The 27,650-nt window shown below is 42.0% G+C and overlaps 1 protein-coding gene across 1 annotated transcript; it reads right to left on the bottom strand.

The window, feature by feature from the left end:
* Window positions 1–15,773: 15,773 nt before the first annotated feature.
* On the bottom strand, window positions 15,774–18,272 carry LOC136481049 (uncharacterized). The gene is made up of 2 exons (XM_066478433.1): window positions 18,025–18,272; window positions 15,774–15,954 (listed from the first exon to the last, which is right to left on the bottom strand). Exons 1-2 carry the CDS (start codon window positions 18,270–18,272, stop codon window positions 15,774–15,776), a joined length of 429 nt encoding a protein of 142 aa, XP_066334530.1.
* Window positions 18,273–27,650: the final 9,378 nt, after the last annotated feature.

A 27,650-nucleotide genomic window follows, 5' to 3' on the forward strand; every position in this document is an offset into this window, starting at 1 on the left:
GTTGTTCGTAACAATCAATGATTGGCCTGCTTTAAGTAATCTTTCAGGTCAGACAAACAAAGGATATAATGCATGCACACATTGTTTTGATGACCTTGACAGTATATATTTGAAAAGATGTCGAAAGGTCGTGTACCTTGGCCATCGTCGATTCCTTCCTTTGAATCACCAAGTAAGAAAGAAAGGTAAGCATTTTAAAGGTAAGCCAGACCACCGGAAGAAGCCTCATAACCGAACCGGGGAAGATGTACTCGCAATGGTCAAGGATGTGAAAGTAGTATTTGGAAAAGGACAAGGCAGCGAATCTGTTCCCAAAGATGCTAAGGGGCACGCACCCATGTGGAAGAAGAAGTCCATCTTTTGGGGGCTACCCTATTGGCAAGTCCTAGAGGTCCACAACGCAATCGACGTGATGCACCTGACAAAGAATCTTTGTGTGAACCTGTTAGGATTCATGGGTGTGTACGGGAAGCCAAAGGATTCACTTGAAGCACGCTAGGACTTGCAGGGCATGAAAGAACGAGACAACCTTCATCCAGAGAAGACAGACGATGGACGTCATTACTTAAGTCCTGCTAGCTACACGCTTAGCAAAGAAGAGAGGGACAGCATGTTCGAATGTCTAAGCAGCATCAAGGTCCCATCAGGATTCTCCTCCAATATAAAGGGTATAATAAATGTGCCAGATAAGAAATTCCTAAACTTAAAGTCCCACGACTGCCACGTGCTTATGATGCAATTGCTTCCAGTTGCTTTAAGAGGAATTCTACCTCCACATGTACGTCTAGCCACCGTGAAGCTATGTGCATTCCTCAATACAATTTCTCAGAAGGCAATCAATCCAGTGGAACTAGCTACTCTACAGAATGATGTGGTTCAATGTCTTGTCATCTTTGAGTTGGTGTTCTCTCCATCCTTCTTTAATATCATGACACACCTCCTAGTTCATTTGGTGAAGGAGATTAGTATTCTTGGACCTGTGTTCTTACATAACATGTTCCCCTTCGAGAGGTTTATGGGAGTCTTGAAGAAATATGTGAAAGTTCGTTCTAAGCCTGAAGGAAGCATCACCCAGGGCTATGGAACAGAGGACGTCATTGAGTTCTGTGTTGACTTTATTCCTGACCTTGCCCCGATTGGCGTTCCCGAATCGCGACACGAGGGGAGACTTAGTGGTAAAGGAACTTTAGGGAAGAAAACATATATTGGCATGGAAGACGATTATTTCAATAAAGCACACTACACAGTTCTTCAGAACTCATCATTGGTGCATCCGTACATCGAGATACATAAGGAGTTCTTACGATCTAAGTTTCCAGGGAAGACTGAAGCTTGGATTAGGCGTCAGCACATGGAAAGTTTCAGTGGTTGGTTGCGAAAAGAATGTCAAGGCGATGACAATATTGATGAGCAACTGTATTTGTTGGCTAGGCAACCATCATGGCATATCCTCATGTACCAAGGGTATGAGATAAATGGGAATACATTTTACACAGTTGCCCAAGATAAAAGGAGTACCAATCAAAATAGTGGTGTTCGCATAGATGGCACAGATCCAAATGGGAATATACAAACATATTATGGCTACATAGAAGATATATGGGAACTAGACTACGCACCTAATTTTAAAGTCCCTTTGTTCCGGTGCCAATGGGTGAAGCTGACCGGAGGAGGGGTAACAGTCGACAAAGAGTATGGAATGACAACAGTGGACCTCAACAATATTGGGTACAAAGACGAACCATTCGTCCTTGCTGCCGATGTGAGTCAGGTGTTCTATATGAAAGACATGTCTACAAAATCAAAGAGAGGAAAAATCGAAGAAATCAACTCAATGATCAATGAGCCAAAGCGCCACATAGTTCTTTCTGGGAAAATAAATATAGTGGGAATTGAAGACAAGTCAGACATGTCAGAAGATTACGAAAGAAATATCCGAATTCCACCCTTCATAGTGAAGAAAGATCCAAGCATCATGTTAAATGATGAAGACACTCCATGGTTACGACAATATCATAACCAAGGGTCATACGTCAAGAAGAAATTCACTGTTGTGCCCGCATGATACAACGATGCATGTTTAATATATTATGTTTTAGAGACGGATATTATGTAATATGTTATGACTTCACAATTGTTTTTTCAACTGAGGTCATTTAGTGTCTCATTTGAGCAAGTTTGACCAAGTTTGTTAAACTCAAAAAGATCTACAATTGTTGATTTGGTCAACTTTCCATTTGAGAAAGTTTGGACGGTTCAAATTTGTGATTTTTAAATTTCGACGCCTACAAACTAGTTTTCGGGACCCTAGATTGTCTCAAATTGAAAAGTTTTGAATACCAAGTTTGTTAAGCTCATCAATATCTACAATCCTTATATAGGCCAATTTTTCATTTGAGAAAGCTTGAACAAAATGTAGTTCAAATTTCACAAGTGTGTGACATAGTTTTAGAAAGTCTATATGAGATTCAAGAAGTTGTGACTAGTGTTTGATAAAAATTTCTCAAATAGGAAAATGAGCTATGTAAAAATTGTAGATCTTGCTGAGATGATCAAACTTGGTATTCAGAGTTTTTTCATCTGAGGTCATTTAGTGTCTCATTTGAGCAAGTTTGACCAAGTCAAATTTGGTCAAATAAAAAAACAACACTTTGACTCTAGTATTATGAACTCTAAATTACTTCAAATTGAAAAGTTTTGAATACCAAGTTTGTTAAACTCAAAAAGATCTACAATTGTTGTTTTGGTCAACTTTCCATTTGAGAAAGTTTGGATGGTTCAAATTTGTGATTTTTAAATTTCGACGCCTACAAACTAGTTTTCGGAACCCTAGATTGTCTCAAATTGAAAAGTTTTGAATACCAAGTTTGTTAAGCTCATCAATATCTACAATCCTTATATATGCCATTTTTTCATTTGAGAAAGGTTGAACAAAATGTAGTTCAAATTTCACAAGTGTGTGACATAGTTTTAGAAAGTCTATATGAGATTCAAGAAGTTGTGACTAGTGTTTGATAAAAATTTCTCAAATGGGAAAATGAGCTATGTAACAATTGTAGATCTTGCTGAGATGATCAAACTTGGTATTCAGAGTTTTTTCATCTGAGGTCATTTAGTGTCTCATTTGAGCAAGTTTGACCAAGTCAAATTTGGTCAAATGAAAAAACAACACTTTGACTCTAGTATTATGAACTCTAAATGACTTCAAATTGAAAAGTTTTGAATACCAAGTTTGTTAAACTCAAAAATATCTACAATTGTTGTTTTGGTCAACTTTCCATTTGAGAAAGTTTGGATGGTTCAAATTTATGATTTTTAAATTTCGACGCCTACAAACTAGTTTTCGGAACCCTAGATTGTCTCAAATTGAAAAGTTTTGAATACCAAGTTTGTTAAGCTCATCAATATCTACAATCCTTATATAGGCCATTTTTTCATTTGAAAAAGGTTGAACAAAATGTAGTTCAAATTTCACAAGTGTGTGACATTGTTTTAGAAAGTCTATGAGATTCAAGAAGTTGTGACTAGTGTTTGATAAAAATTTCTCAAATAGGAAAATGAGCTATATAACAATTGTAGATCTTGCTGAGATGATCAAACTTGGTATTCAGAGTTTTTTCATCTGAGGTCATTTAGTGTCTCATTTGAGCAAGTTTGACCAAGTTAAATTTGGTCAAATGAAAAAAACAACACTTTGACTCTAGTATTATGAACTCTAAATGACTTCAAATTGAAAAGTTTTGAATACAAAGTTTGTTAAACTCAAAAGGATCTACAATTGTTGTTTTGGTCAACTTTCCATTTGAGAAACTTTGGACGGTTCAAATTTGTGATTTTTAAATTTCGTCGCCTACAAACTAGTTTTCGGAACCCTAGATTGTCTCAAATTGAAAAGTTTTGAATACCGAGTTTGTTAAGCTCATTAATATATACAATCCTTATATAGGCCATTTTTTCATTTGAAAAAGTTGTAAAACAAAAAATACTACATTTTCTTTATTTTTATAGGTTTAACAAAAATTTCCTGTCAATTTTGGTAAAAAACCGAGACAAAATTGAAACATTGATGTTACAATAATGTGATAATAAATTTCCTATCGAATAATATTAGTTTTATTAATTTTAAGTTACAAATATATTTTTGCATTAACAAAATACTTAGTATTAGTAACATTTATATTCTATATTTATAAAAGAAATTAAAAACTTTAGGTTACAAAATTTTCCTATTTACAATAAATAATTAGTTAATCAATAGTATTTTTAAAATAAATATTGCAAATATTGAAGTTGCTATGGAATTAATTGATTAACCTAGTATTAAACAAAATCAAAATCCCAGGCCTTTTCAATTACGCTGGCGGGTTGCCAAAATTTTCAGGCCTTCAGTCCCGGCCCAGACCAAGAACCGGGACTAAAGGGTGGGCGGCAATTTCGGTGCCCACCCAAAAATACCTTTAGTCCCGGCTGGTAACACCAGCCGGGACTAAAGAACATTTAGTCCCGGCCTATATATATCGAACGTCTGTTCTGTTCATCGTCGATCTCGCCTCCGTCGCTCAGCCCCGCCCGGCCGCGCCATCCGCCGTCGTCGAGCTCGTCTCTGCCGCGCCGCCGTCGTCTACCCCCGCCCGGCCGCGCCATTCTCCCGGCCCGCAACGCCGCATCCCGTCTCCGCCGCCGCACCCGACCCCACCCTCCGTCGCCGACGCTTCCCGCGCGCCCACCGTACGACCTCCGTCGAGTACTCTTGATCTGCTGCATGCTCTCGATCGGCCATGTTTTTTAGATTTTTTTTACAAAGTCTCGGCTGTATGTTAGATTAAAATGTATTAAATTTTAATTAGTAGTTTATTGTTAGTTTTTTAGTTATTTTTAGATAGTTTTTGATATATTAGATTAAATGTATTTAAATTTAATTAGTATTTTATTTAGATTGTTTTTTAGATAGTTTTTTATTAAAGTTTTTGATATATGTTAGATTAAAATGTATTATCTATTACTAGTTTATCTAATTTCATGTTAGATTTATTTAATTGGATTTAGTAATTATATATTCTATCTCTCTATATATATTATATCTAGAGAGAGATTCTATATGTATACATATGTACTTAATTATTTCTATATGTATATATACATGTACTTATTTTCATGTGTTGAGAGAGAGAGAAAATTGTATCTAGAGAGACATTCTATGTGTATCACATGCATATCTAGAGATATAGACATATGCACTTATTTCTATGTGTTGAGAGAGAGAGAAAATATATTGTATCATTCTATGTGTATATATATACATGTACTTATTTTCATGTTTTTGGATCGAAAGTGTTTTTGATTCGATTTCAAAGCCTATACCTTATTATTGTTTATCCTTATGAAATATTATGTGTTATTATATTTAATTGGATTTAGTAATTCTATATGTGTTATCACATGTACTTATGTTATGTACCATAGTAATTCTATCTATGTGTTATCTTGAAGATACAAATGGCTGCTCCGGATGATAACTTGAGTGATGACATAATGGCGGATATTATCAACGCTGGCACCAATGTGGATGTAGATGACATGAGTCAGTACTTTGCTGATTATGAGGATATCCTGAATATGCCAGTGGTTGAAGATCAACAAATTATCGCGCAAGAAAATACTGGCGAGGTATATTCGATTATCTATCATCTCTTATAGATGCATGCGTACGTATATTTGTTGTTAATCGTTGTGTTTCTACTCATGTAGCCGGTCTCTGGATCTACATCAACCACCGACAAAAGTAGGAAAGTCCGAGGGCCAAAAAGCCATTAGAGGGCCGTTTCATAATATCAGAATTCGACACCGACACCGGCAAACCATTGGGACCACATGCTCAGACATATGTCAATCAATGTGGGTTCATTGTAAGGGATAGGATCCCAGTTAGTGCTCGTGAATGGAAGCAAAAGATATCCGCTCCTAATGTTAGTTTTGTATCTGATCGTGACAAGAACCTAGCTTGGAGAGATATCACTCAGCATTTCACATTACAAGCAGATGATGCTTTGAAGGAGCTAGTGAGGGATTGGACAATGAAGAAGATGGCAACATTATTCCAGAGTTGGAAGAAGACATTGTATAAAAAGTTTATCTTGAAGAATGCTACGCCGAATTTCAATGCTAAGGCGTTTGTCAAGTTGGAGTCCCATTGGGATGCCTTCGTAGAATACAAGACATCTCAAGATAGTGAGGAACATGTGATGAGGAATCGGCAGAATGCCCGACAGAAGCAATACCATCATCGCATGGGATCAGGTGGTTATAGGAGTGCTATTCCCAAGTGGTAGAACCTAGAAGCAGAGATTACTGCCAAGGGAATCATACCTGAAACAATAGAGAAGAACTGGCCTCAACGCACGAAGAATTGGTTCTACGCTCATGGGGGAAGCCTAGACCCAGACACTGGCAAGCTAATTTTTGGCCAAAAAATTGAGAGAGCAACACAGAGACTAGCTCGTGCTAGGGAAGAAGCTGATAGTGGTGTTTTCAAGCCCAACAGAGAGAAGGATGAATTGACATATGCCCTAGAGAATCCCGAACACGGTGGTCGAACAAGAGGCTATGGGGCGGTTCCGTGGCTACACGCATTCCTAGCAGACAAGGATACCTACAAAAGCCGCCAGAGAAAGAAGGATGAGGAGGCAGAACGAATCCGTGCATTGGAGCAATTTGTTGATGAGTCACGGCAAGCATTGCTTGAATCACGTGAACGAGAAAAATCTCTTGAGGCAAGAATGCAGGAGGAGATCAAGAGGCAAGTGCAGCTAGCAATGAGTCAAATGCAATCGCAATCAACGCCGAGAGTCACCATTAGCCCCGTTGGTCAGATGAAAAGTAGTTGTGCTTCTACGGAGCTGCCAGTTATTCAAGACGATGCTGGGTTGCGCTTCCCTGTTGATGACATTACCGAGCCTCTAACAACATGTGAGCTGCACATTCCAGATGGTAATAATGCATCAATCATGGTGGCTGTCGGGGTTGTTTCTCCAATAGACCGAACGAAGACACCAAGAATCCATGGGTCAGTTATTCAACCTGGATATGCTAGCGTCTCGGTCGATAGAGTGCTCAAAGGTTACAGCAATGTTCTTCTTGACATTGAAGGCGGTGATGGGGAGAAGACACTAAGAGAAGCAGAGAAGACATTTATTCAATGGCGCAAACGCTTCATCATCATTCCTGGGGCGCCACCGCTTCCCCTACCTCACCCTAGGTACGAATGAAAGTGAATGAAATATTATTTTCCATTAATTTTCTATTGGCTTCAAAAATAATTGACACACAACTTGTTTTTGTAGCAGGGTCTCCCCCCAGCCTAGCCTAATCATTCATTCCCCATCTCATCACAGCGTCGCGGGGGGCGAGACGACTTCATCCCCACGGCGATCGCCAACTCCTACACCGGCCCCATCGCCTCCACAACGATCTCCAACTCCTACACCGGCCCCACCGCCTCCACAACGATCTCCAACGCCTCCACGCCGGTCTCCACCAACACCGGCCACATCGCCTCCACGCCGGTCTCCAACACCGTCCCACCCCCTCCACAGCGACGCACTACAAAGACGTCTAAGGTCCCGGTGGCAAAGAAGATCCTGAGAAAAAGAGTTATTTCTCAAGAAATACTTCCTGAAAAGACTGATAAGCAAATAGCAGCTGAAGAAGACAAAAAAGTGAAAGATTTTTTTATAGATACCAAAAACAAGAGTCAAGTGAAGCTTAAGGAGAAGCCGTACTTTTACCTACCACGAGAGGTGCTGAGGCAGAAGGTCGATGCTCACAAGAAAAAGATGATTGAACTTCGTAAGCCTTCGCCACTATCAGACTATGACCGCTCCCTCGTGAAGTCACATGATGCAGATAAGAAAAGGAAAAGAGCATCAGGGAAGGATGTCCCATAGCTTGGACAACAGAAGCAACCAATGCAAAATCTTGTTGTTGCTAATGAATATGGTTCCAACATAGAAGTCTATCGACCAGACAACTCTGGAGAAGTGTCGGTTCAAGCCCTTAATGCTTTTTTAAAGATACTGGTTTAACCTTGGATCAATTGACGGGCAAAGCTCCAATCCAGAACCTGGAAGTTGATACCTGGAAGACTTATAAATATGGCAAAAGTCTGTACAACCCTGCGGCTCTGAATGAATTGGGTACGCAAATGTACTTGCTCAACAAGTGGTACATGCAGGCGTGTGGCAGGGGTGAGCAGTGGATCTTTGTCAGATTTAGAGACCATCATTACTTCCGTGGCGATGACATCTTACATATTAGTTTCGAAGAATTGCATCAACTATTCCACTTGGACGCTCTGGACAAATCAATCATTAGCTCCTTTTGTTTGTAAGTGATTCTTACTTTTATTTAATAAACTCACTTCCATGCGTACGTGTATATAATTATCCTCACATGTAACTTATATTTATATACAGATTCCAGATGTCAGAGCTCCAAAGAATACAAGACACCAGTGTTGGCTTCATTGATCCTTATATCGTATTCAAAACCGGTATTATTGTCAAGGAGCGGTGGGTATCTGAAGCACAGGAGAATATCATGATGTTCTTCGTGAAGCAGCACGACAAGACAACAATACTTTTCCTGTACAACTTTGAGTAAGTGTTAATAATAATGTAGTCTACACATTTTATGTAATATCAATACAACTTATATGCATGTACGTGTGTGTATAAACCAATGCAGGTTTCACTGGATACTCATTGTGATTGAGTTAAACTCAAGTCGGTTAGTAATCTTTGACTCGTTGAGAAAAGAGCGGGCACTATACCAAGATATGATAGACATTATCCAGGGGTAATTTCGATCTCTCGCGCACAACTATTATTGAATAGACTTTGCCATAATTTATTAACGATCGTACATTATTGGTCGCACAGGGTTTGGAAAGAGTTTATTCGGCAACATCGCAAGGATTGCAAGGCACCACTTAATGTAGTTGAAATACCAGTAAGTTGTACTATATACACTTCCCCACGTGTTTAATTACTATATCATACTTCAATTTACGTGTGAGATGATGAGAATAATCTTCTTCTCGTACAGTGGTGTTTGCGGCAGGAACTAGGTAATAACTTGTGTGGATACTACGTTTATGAATTTATCACTGCATACATAAGAAGAACTCCTGAAGATGTCCTCAGAGTACGTATATATCAATTTTTTATTTATTTTTAAATGAATATATATATATATGTATTAATACTTTTCCTTTTATTTCAAATGCAAGATTGAATGGTTGAAACGAAGGGTCATGCAAAAAGACCATCTGAAAGCAGTTCAAGAATCAATAGCAGGATATCTTCTAGAAAAAGTGCTAAATCTCAACGGCGAGTTCTACTTTGATCCTAAGGAATTAATGATGTAAATTAAATGTTTATTGATATCGTTATTTTCGAGAACAAGATTATGAAAGTGTTGTATATATACATATATATATCTATAATATATATAGGTTCATACTTTATTCGAATATAATAATGCTCGAGATGAGAATTAGATGTAATTATATGCGTGCGTGTATTTATATTAGCAGCGTAGAATACGTACATAAAAACATATTATATATTAAATAAATACGTGTAACTGAGCTGAAAACAAATTAATAAAAAAGAAAAAGAAAAGGAACCTTTAGTCCCGGTTGGGGTTACCAACCAGGACTAAAGGGTGCGGCCACGTTTGCTCAGCTGGAGGGCCTTTAGTCCCGGTTGGTAACACCAACCGGGACTAAAGGTCCCTCTTTAGTCCCGACTCGATGACCCGGGACTAAAGGTGGCACCTTTAGTCCCGGGATCGTTGTCCCGGCACGGTAACCGGGACTAAAGGCCGTTACCGCCCGGGACAACAAGTCCATTCTGTAGTAGTGATTACCAAAGATGGGATCCTTGCTAACGGACACCACACCCACTAAAATAATATTTTGATTTGGGCTATCTAAATCCAAAAGTAAAGCCCTAAGATTGAAATACCAACCGGCCACTGCCATCCAACAGTTTTGTAGAGAGAACCCACATGGAGTGTGCCATTCTGACTCCTAGCTTAGTCCAATGGATTGCAATTTCCTTCTATGTTTAGCTTGTGACAAAGGGCATGCTCTGAAATGTTAAATGTAAAAAATTAAGAAGTTCATTACTAACATGACGGTTTACTAGGCGTAGCTCAAAACACTAGAACCAACGTAGCCTGCACTCCCATGTCATATAAAAACAGAAGGAATATCTTATCACATCTATATGAGCACCCATGACACAAATTATACAGACTCATGCAATTCCACGGTAAATAAAAAGGAACAGTAAAGGAAGCCATCATCAAGAGTTTTCCCCTCATTTCGATTAGGTGTTAATTAAAGTTATTATTTTTAAATATTTTTATCCATATTGGATTTCCCTTGCCCAAAATGGGTGCCCAGTCCAAGCGATTAAGCTTACTAGCCCAATGTTCTCGATCTTCGATTCTTTGGGACAAGATTCAACTCGTGTGTAAGCAAAGCCAAAATCTCTTTATGTAGACTCTAAGGAATTAAGTATGTGTACCAATGGCACATTATTCTAGAAAAAAAGAATACGAAGGAGTGTCTTGTCATGGAACTTCAAGTTTGCATGTTGTAGTTTTTCGATACAAAAATCAATGCTGAGCCCCATCTTAGTCTCTTTTTTCTAGAGTTTTTGCAGCATTGCTGAGTAAGGTTTACATTAGTCATCATGTTGTCTTTTTTCATGAATGGATCTATGCCTATGAGCCCTAACTTATGTTTCAGATAGCTCGGAGGTTGGCCATGGTCCTCTTCATCTTTATATTAAAGGTTGGACTCATATTGTAGCTAGTGCAAGGAACAAAAGTTCCATAAAATTTGTCCTTCTCCATTATATATGGAAACAAGTTAACTTTGACATTTGCAAAAGCTAGATGTACACCTATTTGAATCAAGAGCTAGAGTTCAACATATACTCCCTCCACTCTGGTTTATTACACGCTCTAGCTTTTCCCAAAGTTAATTTTCCCTAATTTTGACAAACTTCCTAGAAAATCTATCCAAAATTTTGAACATAAAGTTTGTTTTGGTGAATTATTTATGATAGATGCCTTGACAATGCTTTTTTGTCGTCAAAGTTGATTTAAAACTTTGTCAAAGTGATACAATATGGGGTTTAGACAATACTAAAGTAAATTGTAATCAAGAACACAGGGACTATGTGGCAATTGCCATGTTTAGCTACAAGCATTCTAATTTTGTACATTCTATGTGTGTGCATGCATCTGTACAAACTAGGATTTCAATTAGTGTCGATCTTGTAGCATTTGTTCATTCATTGATGAATAAATTCTCACCTAACCACTGTGCAAGCTTTAACCATGAGTACAACACTACAACGAAGTCCGTTGATAACGGCTTTGATACACGTGATCAAGTCATAACTTTACATACTCATCTTGTTTATAAAGTGGAACATTTATGATGTGGCTAAGACTGTAACATGTGTAAAGGTGAAGTGATCATGCATGTCATTCCTCGTGTATAAAAATATTCCGATAGAAAAAGACATTTTTTCCTTGTATGTAGTGGAAATTGTCTTTCCTACATAGACCATATAATCCAATGAAATTGATAACTAAATGTTGAAATCGACTAGGTGCCATGTCATCTATAGCTTATTGTTTTTTGGCAAAAGGCAAAATCTAAACTGATATACATGTGCTCTCACTTGTATAAATAGGCCCCAAATCAGTAGTTAATCCGTCACCCATTGCATTGAGAGCAATCAGAATCATACCAAGTCACTACTATAGAAAGCTAATCACCGCCGGCTCTAGAACCCCCATTACCGACCTTTATCTCCGCCGGTTGCGCGCCGGCGGTGACGGTACTTTACCACCGTTGGTCCGGCGTACTATGCGGCGGTGATGGTGTCTTACCACCGCTGGCCCGGCGTACGATCCAGCGGTGAGGGTCTAACCATCGATGCCGAGTTGACATATGATATGGTGGTGATGCTATATCCATTAACGCTAGTCCGGCATACCATCTGGCGGTGATGGTGTAACCATCGATGCCGGTTCGACGTATGATCCGGTGGTGATAATGTAACCATCGACGTCGGCCCAGCGTACCATCCGGTGGTGACGATGTACCTATCATCGCCGGGGCAGCGTACCAACCGGTGGTGATGATGAACATATCAACGTCGGGCCATCCTACCATCCGGCAGCAATGATGAGAACATCAATGCTGGACGGGCGTACCATCCGGCTATGATGACGAGAACATCAACGCCGGTCCATCGTACCATCCGGCTATGATGACGAGAATATCAACGCTGGTCCGAAGTACCATCCGACGATAATGTAGGTGCCAGTGCATGCGGTCGGTGCTCCCTCTGGCGGTAATGAGGGGCAGCATCACTGTCGCCGTTGTGTTTGTTCCAACAGCAATGTTTTGTCCATTACCGCCGGCATTACCACTATGCATCATTATTGTTCACAATACATTATAGCACCAACAATACAAAAATTTCATGGCTTACGCATTGTCAGCAACATATATATTTTTCAGAACACCACCAAGACAAATATCCATACAAAATGACAACAACATACATAGTTTTAAACCACAGCGACATAACGTCCAAATCCAACCACAGCGAATGTTGACGGTAGTTATCATCCATCATAAACCTTCAACTTAACGTGAATAAATGCATAAACAGGATCACCAACATAGATTTAAGGGTTTAAACTAAAAATTTCCACAAGTTTTGGTGAATTTGTGTTTTCAGCAGGGTTTATCCAGAAAATAGTAAAGAGGGATCAAATCATTAGTTAAAAACACGTTTATCCACAGCTAAAACTACTTAGAAGGTTCCAGAAGACTCGGGAAGACACCACACCGAAGCGAAGGTCGAGACGCTAACATGTGGGGACGACCGACACCACATGTAGGCTGCCTAGCCCCCTGTCCCCACCTAGCAGTCCCTCCTTTGTACAACGGTTCTCCACCACCTTAAGGATTGCATAAACACCGTTCTTTCAAGTTGGTTTGATCCGAGGGCTCAGGATTGACGTTCTGGCGTATATAACCAGCCCCTACCCCCCCTCCAGAGCACGCTGCCATAAGTCAAGATCAGACCAGAAATTAGGGTTTTCAGAGAGAAGAGAATAGAGCTCCAATTCTTCAAGTTTCTTGTATAGGCTAGCTAGCAAGGTTAAAGCAGAGTGTGGGCTATTGCTCAGGATTTCAGATCTGCTGTCTGGAGACTGGTATAGCCATTGTATCTCTAAGTTTGACTTTGTGCTACTTCAATATTATGTTGCTATTTATTATGTTCCTAGTTTGCTCTAGTTATATGCTTGATATAGTTATGATTGATGATGAATTTATGCATATGTTCGCAAAGCTCTTAGCTCAGTACTCAAGTGAGTTAAGTGGTCCACACTATGTAAGCATGGTGCTTAGATATTGTTTCTGTACTCTGGGTCATGCGGTAGATCATGGATGTGACATTCCCGTTGAGTCCTTTGTAGTGCACTCCCCATTTGTAGAGCAAGTAGAACGCGGTTGCGAAGGCAGACAAGCTCTGTTCTTGATCTTCCTTAGTAATGTTCCTTATGCATAGATCCAAAGTTAGTTATGCTGTAGATGAGAGTGTATATACTTGGGTGTACAAAAGGCTTAGTAAATAAGGAATGACTTAGGAATCTTTTGCTCTTAACGAATCTCCTGCTTAGCCGTACTACATTTTATGAGTCTCTATTTCTATCTCTAGAATACCATTATTACCTTACACTTATTATTCATTTATCATTTGACTTACCCCTGCCACAACATGAGAGTGGTTTTATCATAAGTATATATATTTGTCAATATCTCTATGCCAACACAACTCCATAGTTCCTCCATGTGGATAAAATATAAATAACGATACCTGGCATACTCTCAGGTGAAATACTACAATGGTATATTATCTGTGCGCTTGCGGATACTTTAATATATATATAATTTTCCTCTGAGTTTTCAAGTGTCATTTATAATTACCAACAACGCATTTCTGGCATCATGCTAGGGATGACAACTTAGTATAGAGTGATGCTAAGAAATGTCAACAGCGAATATATTGTTTTCAGAACACAAACAGACGTCCAAAATGAAACCTTGATTAGATAAGGTGATGGTCTCCATAATGAAACCGCCAAGATCTTCTTGCAGCCCATATTTCTCCAAAATGGTCAGCTCCACTAAAGATGACACTACTATCTGCAACACAAGAAAAATGTGAAACATAGTTAAGACAGGCTTTGCTGCACAATCTAAGTAGGTCGCTAGGTTGTCAATTGATTGAAGGGCTTTAGGGGCCAACCTCTGAGCCAGAGGAGAGATCATAGATGAGGCTGCATGCGCATCAGATTCATCCCACACACAAAATCACTCCATAATGAAACCGCTAAGAGGTTGTAACCCAGATATCTCCAAATTGGTCTGCCAAAAACAGGAGAGTGCATTCCTGTAAGATGATGTCAAAATGGACATGTATAATGGTTCCTGCATTCACAATGTCCCCATGGAAAGTAGCTGGGCTAAACCACTCAACATGTAATGTGTACTAAAAAATGAGTCATTTGCAACAAACTTACATGGCATGGCTACAAGTATGGAGGATATCTAACTTGTTAATCAACAAGCCCTTTGTCAATTCATCAAAAACTACAATCAAATGTGTAGTTAGACACATTCACCTCAATGTTCACATAAATGCATTTATATATACTAACAAAACTGAAATGGTCGATCCACCACCTGACATGCCTGCCAAGGGCAAACTTTTTTTTGTAAAACTGATACAACTTCTACTCGATCCATGACACCAATTGCCTCCATGGGTTGTCTGACATTGTGTTCACTAACCATGGGCGCCTGCACAATACTTAGGCTATAAGAGTGTTCCTAGAAACATCTGCTACGGATATGCACATGGATTACCATCCTTGTCGTTTGACTCCAGGTTGAGTGTGATGATTCCAGCAAAAGCATCAGCCGCTGCTACTTCATTCGTAGTGTACATCATCCCCTAATTTGGTAGAAAAAGTCCTAACAAAAAACAATGTGCACGGGGTCAACATATTCCGTGTATGAACTCTCTATGTCAATGAACAAGCTAAGAGCCTGATTGGTTGGCTTCCAAAATTTGCCAAACCAAAGATTTGGTAAGCCATGATTTTGGCTATTATTTGGTTGGCTACCAAAACTTGCCAACCCCTCACATTTGGCTTGCCAAATCCATGCAACTTTTTTACCTAACTTTGGCTTGCCAAATCTTTTGCATGGCATTTATACAGTTTTAGAATACACCACCTACATGTACTGAAGTTTTTAACCCAAAATTAACAACAATTCGAGAACATCCACATCATTCAAAAGGGAAATTAAAATAAAATCTACAATTCTAAAGCTAATTAATTTTGATTACCTTAGAGGTATTGTGCGGGACGACGGGCGGGTAGCCGGACGCGACCGCCATGAGGTCATGCCGGCGGATGGGAGGACCCCCAGCGAGAGGTGATGTCAATGCCCCGTGGCCTTAGGTTCCTGATGCTCTTGTCCACCCCTCGCCGTCGAGGTGCCTCTCCACCCCGCCCACTCTCCACCATCCCTCGCGCTCACAGCACCGTTCACCGGAGGCCCTTCCGGTGGTAGATGGGAGGACCCCTAGAGAGAGAAGACATCAACGCCCCGTGTCGTCAGGTTCTAGATGCTCCTGTCCACCACCCTCCCTCGCGCTCGTAGCACCATTCGTCGGAGGCCCTTGCGCCGCCAGATGGGTGGACCCACCACGAGAGCCGAGGTCGACGCCCTGCGGCCTCATGGGCCGCTCGACGGCGAGCAGGGACGGGAGCATCTCAAACCTGAGGAGAGAATTTCGCCTGAGGGGAGGACGGGGAAAGGAAATTTTGGGGGGAGGCATTTCCCCCTCCTACCTAGCTCTATTTTATAGCTGCGGAATATCACCACCGGTGCATCAGAGGAGCCGATGTAGATACTTTATCATCACTACCATTTTGTGGCTGCTCTCGGTGGTGTTGCTTCATTTCCATGGCCACCGAACGCGGACATATAATTGCATCAAGAACCCTATGATACGACAAATATGGTAGACATGGAAGAGCATACACCATGGCATAGACATGGTGCAGATCTGTTTTGACTTTGGGGCATGAGCGAAGACAAAAATGTTCTTCCAGTTTGCAACGGTACAATATAACGGTAAAATCAGTCGTTTGCTGTTATTCTATAACAGCCACGGCTTTCTTCCCCCTTTGTGCTAGGTTTTATTGCCCCTGACACCAACCACTCCTCTCATCACCTAGCTCCTCTCCTCTTCGTTCCCCTACTTCTGGCAAGACCATGCCTTGTCGGATGGATTGCTCGTCGTCACGGAGCAGACAACCTCGGAGGCCATTGTATGTAGAAGAAGACGATGTTGGGGAAGATACGGGCCTCCCTCTAATCATTTGCGATGAGTGTGGCATGGAGATGGTGATTGAGCTTCGGTCGAAGATTGACACTAATCCTGGTCGTATGTTCTTCAAATGCCCAAGGAACAATCCCTGGGTAAGCATATGCTCATCTCTTTTTTTTGTTGGATGCAGTCACATATTGGATCTGGTCTTTTGAGTGCATCTATTGTTTCATCTCCCTTGATTATGTACAAGTCTGACTGAGATGTAAGTTTTATGAATGGCAACGAGATTATCTAAAAAAACTGGTGAAAATGGGTAGGGTTGTGATTCACCCTTAACCTGGATAAGCAGATTCTCCAGATTCTCATGCGCGAGTTGGGGAAAATGAAGAAGTAGATTCAACAACATAGAGATTGGTGCCTACTAAGGCAAACATAGGGCAATCCTTGCTTACAATTGTTAGGCTTTTCACACTAGTGGTTGGTGCTGCTGTTGCGGTTGCAGTAATGTATATTTTCAAATAGTGTTGTATTTGTACTTGCTATGATCTTCATCTCTGGTTACAGAGGAGCAGAACTTATTAGCTGAACCATGTTTATTCATGATTAATGTACAGTTTATGGGTCTAGGCTAATTAACTCAACCTTGTTTGTTGATGTTCAATTTGTCGTGCTCAAGGATTGATGTAATCTCAAGGCATGTTGTCTATTGATGTTCTTTGTGTTGTGCCCAAGGATTGATGTAATCTTAGGGCATGCTGTTTGTTGATGTTCAATGTGTTGCATTGAAGGATTGATGTAAGAGATCTCACAGCCAAATAGTGTGTTGAAGGATATATGGATCCTGTGGATCGATAGCTTCCAAGAGAGGTTTGTTTGTTTGTTTTTTAGTAAACTGGAGGGGCTTAAGCCCCTACTGAATTTTCTTGTTTGGTTGCTAGCCACACTTTGTCGCACTTCACCTTAGCCAAGTTTGACCAGGTTGGCAATTGTTGGTTTTGAACTAAGTTTGGCGTGATTCTTTTGGGCTCCACATGTCCTAGAGTAAATAAGTGTGGCAAGATTCCCTTAGGCATGGCAAAGTGTGGCAACCAATTTGCTAGCCACACTTGGCTAAGGTTAGTTGTGGTAGACCATGGATAGGAACCAAACATGCCTAATTACAAAAAGGGGAAAATTAGGGGGGTTAAGAGACAAAGAAGCAAACAAAAAAGGTCAGTTCAATTACAATCTTTGCTCTATCCATTACACTAAACTTGCTAGATTGAGGATTTTCCCCTTCTAGTAACTACATTAAGGTCTTTCCAAAATGCTCAAGCCACTGATCCATGAAGTTAAGACACTGATTGGGGTTTTGTTTTTTCTCTCCTAGCTTACTAGATTAGACTGCATTTCGATCTAACTTACTAGATTAGACTGCACAAAAGTACCAAACATAACTACTTCATTTTGAACTAATTAAAACTAACTTACTTGATTAGACTGCATAGTAGGACTTCCTATACCAAAGCAATACAAATCCTTGGTGCTAGAGGATCCGCATTCCTTCTTGTGCCTCTTTGCTGGAGGCGCAGCCTCATCACCGTTGTCCCCACTGCCACCATTGTCCCCAACGCCGCCATTGTCGTCGCCGCTGCTATTGTAGCCACTGCCGCCGTTGTTGGTCCTACCGCTGTTATTGTCGCCACCATTGTCATCGTCGTCGTCCTTGTCCTCTTCATCTTCATCTTCCTCCTCTTCGTTGTCCTCCTCCTCCTCCTCCATCGGCTCCGGCTCTTCCCCAAAGAGGGCATAGAGTTCATCATACGACCACCCCTCGTCGGGGTCATAGTAGCTGCTTATGTCTCTCCAACAAGAGGAACGACAGCGGCTAGTGTTCCTCACTAGAAGAGTCGTCCCACAGCGGCAAAAAGTTGGCCATCGCTGGAGGATCGAAATCGCTAGAGGAGTGTCGGTGAAGCAGATTGTGGTGGAGGAGATTGGGGTTTCCTCTATAGTATGATGGAGGAGTTTGGGGGTTTCCACAGTGGTGTGCGATGGAAGAGTGGTGTGGCTGATTAAATAATCCGGCGAACATTGAAGGGAAGTGTTGCGCCTCGAGGACTGCAACCACTGCCTCCTCGGCTAGTGTTGCCTACAAAACCCAAGCGGCGTCCATTTGGGCTCCACCGTTGAGATCGAATTGAACATACCACACACAGAGTGGTATAGTGCGCTTACAAACCGCATTATATGTCTCTCACTGTATAGCAGCACCAGATCACTTTGTCAAAGCAATCTGAAGCAGGACGACACGATCACCGGATTATTCGCAATGGGAAAGTGAAATGGTGAATACAATGGGGAATGCAACGTTGAATGTTCTGAGGACATTTTGCATACAACCCTGGTAAATTCAACTTATTGCACCATGTTTGGATCAAAACATATTCCATGGTGTACAATGGTTTTTATTCGTCCATTAATGTGAATGTACAATGGTTGTTCATCATGTAGCGAGCAGCGGGACACGACAAATTCAACTTGCATGTACAATTCAACTTGGAGTGAACTCTTATTCTCCACGTTGATATTTGTGCATTCGAACAAGGCCTCCAGTGGGAATTGAGCAAAGCTCATATCGAATAATACTCCGATGAGTTAGCACTTCATCACCGTATCATACTGCAGAGAAAGCCTTTGTATTTCTCTAGGAACACATGCAGGTAGGAACTAGCGAGGAGGCGTGGAGTATTGCAAGCACCCTGCCGTACTGCATGCACGTGCTCATAGCGACCATGTTGATATTTGTATGAATTTTTCAAAAATAAGTTTCCATGTTTCCAGCTAGTAGGTGGTTTCCACCACATATTTCTTTGTACTTATGATGTTTATATTGCTTATATTTCTATAACTAAATTATTAATTCCACATGACTTGTAATATATGTTTACCACTGAATTATGTACTCTCATGCTTAGATGTAATCTTGCATTTCATTTTGCCATCTCTTTGTTTTTTATTTTCCACTGCCGAGGGGAGTTAGTCACCATTAGTACAAGGATACACATATTGACATGCGCTATTGCCTTAGCTGCTAGCTAGTGCGTTCGTCATTCACCTTGGTTATTCCTCAACTTGAGTCAACCAATTTAGTGCATTACTAAGTACAAATCCATCAGCCAATTCAGTACAAAATAGACTCAAACTAAGTCAAACATCACACAATAATATCAATAAATTGCATTACATTTGAAGATTATGAGATGTACAGTAACAAAGACCTATCGAGTTAGGGATTTCCCCATACCCGACTGCAACTCAACCCTATGGTGGGGAGCATCCTCATGAAGCTTCCACTGACATCCCACTAGGAGCAGAAGTGGCCATGAGGAGACCAATCCGCACAAAAAACCAAGCACAAGAGAGGAACTGGCGGCGCAAAATGACGTCCAAGCCTTTGAATTGATACGCTAAGCTGAGTAGGGCACATTTTGGTTCTGTGACATCCACTTGTCACAGGAACACCATTGTAGAATACCCCACTCGCCGAGGTCCAATGCCAGTGCACTCCATGGTTATGACCCCACAAGCTCTGTTCGTAGACTGCGGTCAGCAACGGTGATAGACCATGGAAGCATTCCTCCCTGTCTTCGTGAAACATCCACTAACACCGAGGATGAGCGAACATAGCCGTGCCTAGGTGTTGGAACAAGCTGATCTTGAAGGCTTTCTCCCAGCAGCACTGGAGTCGAAGGAGGATGAGCGAAGCCATGGCGATGCGATACTATACGTGCAACTCAAGGTTTTCTCTAGTTTGTCTGATGCTAAGGGAGGAAGAAGGTTTCGAGTGAGCTTGAGAGGCTGCCCTTAGCTTGCCTTAAAAAGCCCCACGTCTCGCGAGCGGGGATGGAAACAGTGAACTCCGTGACTTGAGCGGTCATCACCTATGTGGGTCTCGGGCGACACAGTGGGTAAGACAAGGCGGGGTATCCATTTGATTCCCTAGCAATTTTGATTCCTTGGCACATTTCATCCTCATCCATAGCGGGATGCGCAATATCTGGCAGACCAAAGGAGGCACACATGAGTACATGGGAAGATTCTGTTACCCGAATACCCTCGCATAGGTAAACGTATGATACGCCCAATGTTCGAAACAAGTCACCATTAGTTAGGGCGTCCCCAATGGGGTTTTAAATAGCTAGCGAGAAGGATTATTCATATTATTTATAGGAGAGAGGTTGCATAAAACAAACTCACTAGTGCTAGGCTTGCATAGCTCCCCATAAGACTTGTGTCTACCTCTCTTGTTTATTCCCAGCCAAACTTGTTTATTCCCTAGCACATTTGATTCCCTGGCAAACTCGATTCCCTAGCACAATTGTTTTTTAGACCAAAGGCTTTGCTCCCAGCTTTGTATTGAAAGCATAACAAGAGTTTTTGCTAGGGATACCGACTTACAATGAAACGCGTTCGACATTTCAAAACAAGATTACCAACATCATGGCTAACTACGATAACCAATGCTATTTTAATTTTGATCTAATTGCACATATGTTCACCGTTTGATACGACTGTTTACCTAGACCGACCACCGTTCGATCCTACTGAAACCAGTGTGATAAGATCTAATTGCGCACAAGTAAACCGTCACCCATTTTACCCAATTGTAACTGAAAAATGTTACATTAAGTACAAAATAAACTAGAACTGAGTCGAACATTCAACAATAAAGTCATTAAAGGAACTTTTTATTAATAAATTCAACAATACTACTAGATGTCCAATAACAAAGACCTAACGTGTATGGGGGTAACCCATACTTGATGACATAGGAGAATCGAAATGGGGAACAGCCTCGCGAAACTTCCTCTAACATCCCCCTGGGAGCAGTGGGAGGATGAGGAGAAGCAGAACCGGGAGGCCATCTATTCCCTTAGCCGATTACTCCACAGACCATAGGAGAGAGGAACACCCATGCCGATGGACGACCAAGCCACCGAATGGATACACGAGGCCCAGAGTCGATGGCAAGATTTTGCGTTGAAGCCCTTCGACTGCCCAACTCGCCGACAAAGACCAATGAGGTCTTCGGCGGCTTTGGCTAGGCCCTCCATGATATTGATTCTACATGCTCTAACCGTGGACTGCGATCAGTAGCGAGACCATACCATGGAGGTGTTCCTCCCTATCTTCGCGAAGCATCCTCTAACACCCAGGAGGAGCGAACATAGCCGCGCCTAGGTGATGGCAGAAGCTGATCTTGAAGGCCTTCTCCCAGTGGCACCGGAGTCGATGGAGGACTAGGGTAGCCATGGCGATGGGAGACTAGGAGCAATTGAAGGGTTTCTCTAGTTTTTCTGATGGTAAGGGATGAAGAAGGTTGGGATCGGAGTGCGTCTCAAAGGCTCACCTTACCTTTGCTTAAATAGCCCCACCTCAAGACGCGAGAGGGGAAGGAACTGTCAAGATGCGTGATTTGTGTGGTCATCCTCGTGGGTCATGAGCGACGGCGTGACGAAGATGATGGGTTGTGGAAAATGAGGTGGTTTACATTCACTTGCACATTTCATACTCATCTATAAAAGGCCAATCTCGGTGGGACTTTCATTTTCATTTAATAGGCACGATTACCAACTATATATGAGTCATGAAAGTATGGAATGAACATTCAACAATAAAGTCGCTTGAATTTGTTTGCTGACCCCAGACTGTTTGATATGGCTGCTTAGACCGATTACCGATAGATATAGCGGAAACCAGTGTCATCTGATCTAATTGCACGCATAATTGTTTATAAAACTGAAATGTTTATAGATGGGGTGTCTGGGTGGTAAGTGTAACCAGTTTAGAAAGGAATCGTATTTGCTACCCTGCCCATTAGATTTTCCATATGATTGCACCGAGCGAGAGAAGGAGTTAAGGTGAGGCCATGTCTCCCACGATCTTAGTGGAGCACGCTTATCCGGGAATGGCGTTGGAAGTTGGACGAAGAAAACTGACTGCACCACGTGGCTCGTTGTGAGTTCCCACGCTTCGTAGAGGTTATTTCAAGAACTCATGCGGTAGCCCCTGCTCGGCCACCTCCCCCGCCTCCTCCTCAATCAACCTATGTCGATCGTGTTGCTCTACCTCTCCAACCCTATGGCTCGCTGCCATCCACACGTTGTAGCTCCATCCACAGCCCTCAGTGCGAGGAGGCAGCACCCCATCGCTGCTGCTGGCGCTCCCTACTGATCTAGGCATTGAGATCGCCGGCCACCTCACCGAAAATTCGAAGTGGCCCATGGATGGCCTCCGCTGCCTATGGGCGACCTGCTCGTTCATGCGCCGCTTCTGCGGTGACCCTACCATCAATCGTCGTGTGGCAATAGACTGGTGCAAACATGGGGTGATGTCGTGGAATGATCTCGCTAACTACTATGCCCTCCTTGCTAGCCTCACCCAACTCAGCAACCCATAGGCTTGCTTCCTCACTAGGATACCAATGGTATTTGTGGATAACCACAACCCCTGGATATGCCTCGACGATCTCTCCCATGCCGCCGATGGCTGGGACAATGTGGCAGCCTATCTGGTCACCATATTGCTCTATAACTGCAATGATGATGCCAGCGATGACGACACTGCGCGGTGGTACATAAGACGGTTCGAGGGTGAGGAAGAATCATAGGCGATGATGGCGGGCGGCGGCGGCGGACCAACGAGTAGGTGGCTTCACAACAAGGGGTGTGTGCTGTGCCACCAGGCGGCCGCCAAGGTGATCATCCAAACGACGTGGGGAAAGATAACGCTGCCGCCGTCGGCACAAGTGCATAGTGATCTTCCGCGCACATGCGGTGTTTGTGGCCATGCAGTCAGATGGGAAGGAAGGGTTGTGTTTTGCAGCGAGGACTATAGGTTTTCTCGAGAATTTGAGTTGTTCGCATGGGAAATGAGAATAAGAAACTATATGTTGTTAGCTGTTGATTTTCTATGATTTTGTTTCAATATTATTTGTAGTGCCTCGTAACTTAAGATGAATTAATAATAGACAATATGTACAAAGTTTTCTCTATGTTGCTTTGCCAGCCATGTGTCTGACCTGTCACTGCGCTAATGAGTGCTGTTTGAGCTAATGGCACATATGTTCACCGTTTGATACGGATGTTTACCTAGACCGCTCACTGTTACATACTATGAAAACCAGTGTCATCTAATCTATTGCGCACATGTAAACTGTCATTCATTCTACCCGATTGTAATAACTAGGAAATGTTAGAATAAGTATGAAATAAAATAGAACTGAGTCAAAATCTTTCATTAATATCTTATACCATACATACAATCTACGGGTCTAAGAAAAGCGGCAGCCACGCAGGCACATCCACACCGTATGACATGGCCAGGCCACAAACTGAAATGTGCACCGTATGATATGCATCAGAACACTCAGCGCATGTACATCGTATGATATGTAGATTGACTAAACCATGCGAGAACCAGTGACATGTGATCAAATTGTACGCATAATTGTTTAAAACTAAAATGTTTCAAACTGCAGGTACAATACATTTACTTGACATAGGCAACTTTGTTATGATCGCTTCTCACGTACGCTGGTTCGTCGCCCTCCACAAATAGGGGGAGATCCACATCTGAACCAAGAGCCGGCATGTCTCAATAGCCATTCCCTTCTTCCTCGTTTGTATCTTTGACACTAACGATCTTACTTTTACTTTAAAGCACCACATTCCCACTGCCTCCATCACCTAGGTTTTTTCCATAGAATACTTGGACTACATCTTTCACAAAAACGAAAGTCTCATCCAGGTTGGCAAGATGTTTGAAATCAATGGTACGCATATCATACTTGTCTATCATGATGCCCTTTGGTAGTCTTACCCACTTGCACCGAAAAAGAGGGTCCTTTAGTTCTTCTAATCCATAGTCTAGCTCCCAGATCTCTTCTATGAATCCATAGTATGTCTGCCCATGATTTTCGCTATCATAAGCTTCGATTTGGACACCACTATTTTGGTTGACGCTCTTGGCATCTTGTTTTCTCGTGTAGAATGTGTACGCATTTATATCATATCCTTCGTACATCAACACTGTCGAGGATGGTCCCATCGCCAAGTAATAAAGCTCCTTTGAATTAGTTTGCTGACCCAACAAATTCTCCTTTAACCATTGACCAAAATTTTCTATGTGTTGCTTTGCCAGCCATGTGTCTGACCTGCCACTGTTTGCAGCTCGTAGTTCTGCCTTGTGCTCCTTGATATAGGGAGAAACTATGCTTCCTTGGCGAAGGACGGTGAAATGAGGACTTGCCAGAAAGCATCAACCTCAACACGTACTGACCCTTCCCCAATCATCCCCCTGCCTTGTAGCCTTTCCTCATGCCGAGACATAGGAACACCAATTCAATTTAGACCCAAATAGTTTGTACAGAACTCGATTGCCTCCTCTATCGACCATCCTTCCACCATGCACCCTTCGGGCATGTACCTGTTCAGGACATACTTAATCAGGATGCTCATTAACCTCTCAAAAGAAAACATCTGATGCAAGAATAGCAGACCAAGTGCTCTTATTTACTGAATGAGATGCGATATGAGATGTACAGACATATCAAAAAATGTCAGTGGCAAATGCATCTCCAACCTACTCATAGTATGGTGCATGTCTTTCTCTAGCTTGTCAAGTTTAGCTAGATCTATAACCTTGTGTGAGATTGTGTTGAAGAATGAGCATAGCTTTATGATTGGGTCATCTAGCTTCTCTGGTAGGACGCCCCTAATTGCAACTGGCAATAGTTGTGTCATCATAACATGGCAATCGTGTGCTTTCATTAAGTGAATGTTCAATTTCAAATCTTTCATGTTCGCTAGCCTCTTGATGTTTGAGCAGTAGCCAGTAGGCACTTTGAGTTCATGGAAGAAACTTAAGAACTTCTTTTTCTCCTTTGTTTCCAGGGTCCATGAGGCTACTGGAAGTTTTTGTGTCCCATCAGGTTGAAGTTCAGGATGTAGCTCTGGCCTGACTTTTAATTCTTGCAGGTCCAAATGAGTGTTAAGTGAATCTTTCCCCTTGCCCTTTGCCTCCATTAAGGTGTCGAGCAGGCTTTCAGTCATGTTTTTAGTGATGTGCATCCCATGAAGTGCGTGGTGAACATCCAAGAACCACCAATAAGGCAGATCCCAGAATATCGATTTCTTTTTGAACATAGAGGAACTCGGTGCCTGTTTGCTTCCTTTGCCCTTTCCAAGGATGACTTTCAGTTTGTTCACTTTTGCTAAGCTATCCTTCACAGTTAGAATCCGAGGAGCCAGGCGATCCTCAGTTTGGCCATAAAAGGATTTCTTGTTCTTGCAGTACGGATGCTCCATGCTTAGGAACCGATGATGACCCATGTACACCATCTCTGCATATTTGCCATGGTACCATATGCAATCATTGTAGCACGCATGAATCTTTTGTACTTCCAGCCCCAATGGATAGATCATTTGCTTTGCTTGATATGTGTTCTCCGGCAACTCATTTGGCCGTGGAAGCATCTTGCTCTTCAAATGAGTTAGCAAATCATCGAATCCTTTGTCTGACAGACCATTCTTTGATGGACGGTTTCATGGATGGTTTGCTGCAAGGTTTCATTGCTGCAGTCTCTAGCAAGGGTCCTTGGATGGTTTCCTCAGGTAAGTTGTCACCCTCCTCACCATGCATGTTCCAAACCTTATAGTTTTTCATGAAACCCCTACTTAGCAGATGATATCGTATTTGCTTGACGTCGCGGATCATAAATGCCTTCACATTCTTGCAATCAACACATGGGCAGTGTATGTATCCTTTACTACTCGGAACATTACTTCCTGCATACGCCTTGGCGGCTTTCACAAAAGAGTCAATGCCTTCCACGAATGCGACAGTCATAGTTTCCATGTACATCCATCCATGATCCATCTCTGAATAACACAACTTTAGTGACATAGGTCAACTATAGTCATTCAATTTAGTACAAGCAAACTGGGGGATACAAACTGACCGTACCATAGGGTAATCTGGTGTGCACGAAACAATCAACAATAAGAAGAAATCAATAAGCACTCCCTTAGGAAGAAGGATGTTTTTTGTCACAATTTAACCACAGGGGCTGCATTCACAAAGGGGTCAATGCCTTCCATGAATGGGGCAACAAGTACATCCATCCACACGATCCATATGAGATTAACACAATGCAACTTTACTGATCGACAAAGGTGGAACTAACTAATGTGTCATTCAATTTAATACAATAAAAAATATAGGATACATAGTGACTATAGGGTAATTTGGTGCGCACGCAACAATCAAGAATCAGAGAAGCCGCCTTCGAAATCAAGCACTCTAAAACAAAAAAGGATGATTTTTTGTCACAATTTAACCACATGATCAAACTAAGGTAGCTACACGAAAAGGGTCATTAATTACATACCACCCAATATAGAACATCCTTCGAAAATCAACAGCCTTCACTAGTTTGGCGGTCGCCAAAAATGGTAGGGGGAGCCACGGCTGAAGAAAAGTTAACCGAGTGAAGAAGAGGGAAATGGGGTTTCCATTGCTCTTGCTGCCCTTTATCACCGCCGGGTTAATTGGATAGCAGGTGGCTATTCTAAGTTTTTTCATCGGATCGTAGATTATGGTATCCAATGTCCGAAGAAAACGGCGGTAAAACTTTATCACCACCGGCAGGAAAGGGCGGGAAGACGTCTTCAATTATTGCAATTTCCACCACCGGACCATACGAGGAACCGACGGTGCTACATAAGCGTCACCGTCAGATCTTACTCTGTTGGGCCCATCAATCTTGGCACTAGCGGTGAAAACTTGTTATCTGTGATGCCTCCTTCATGCGTCGCGCATTGGATCAACGGCCGGCAGTGGTAAGCATTGCACAGCCGGTTCAGCGTATGATACGGTGGTGAAGCCTGACATCTTGTTCACCGCCGGATCATACGCCGAGCTGGCGGCGAAAGCATTCATCACCGCCGGTTATTCGGCCAGGAGGGGCCCCATAGGTCATGAGCCGGCGGCGATACGTATCACCACCGCTTATCTCAAAACTATTGGTGAAGGTCCCGGCAGTGAATTGACTTTCTGTAGTAGTGAGTGAAAACAACTAGCAACGTCCTCGCAACA

The sequence above is a fragment of the Miscanthus floridulus genome, chromosome 9, assembly GCF_019320115.1.
Source record: "Miscanthus floridulus cultivar M001 chromosome 9, ASM1932011v1, whole genome shotgun sequence".
Classification (NCBI taxonomy): domain Eukaryota; kingdom Viridiplantae; phylum Streptophyta; class Magnoliopsida; order Poales; family Poaceae; genus Miscanthus; species Miscanthus floridulus.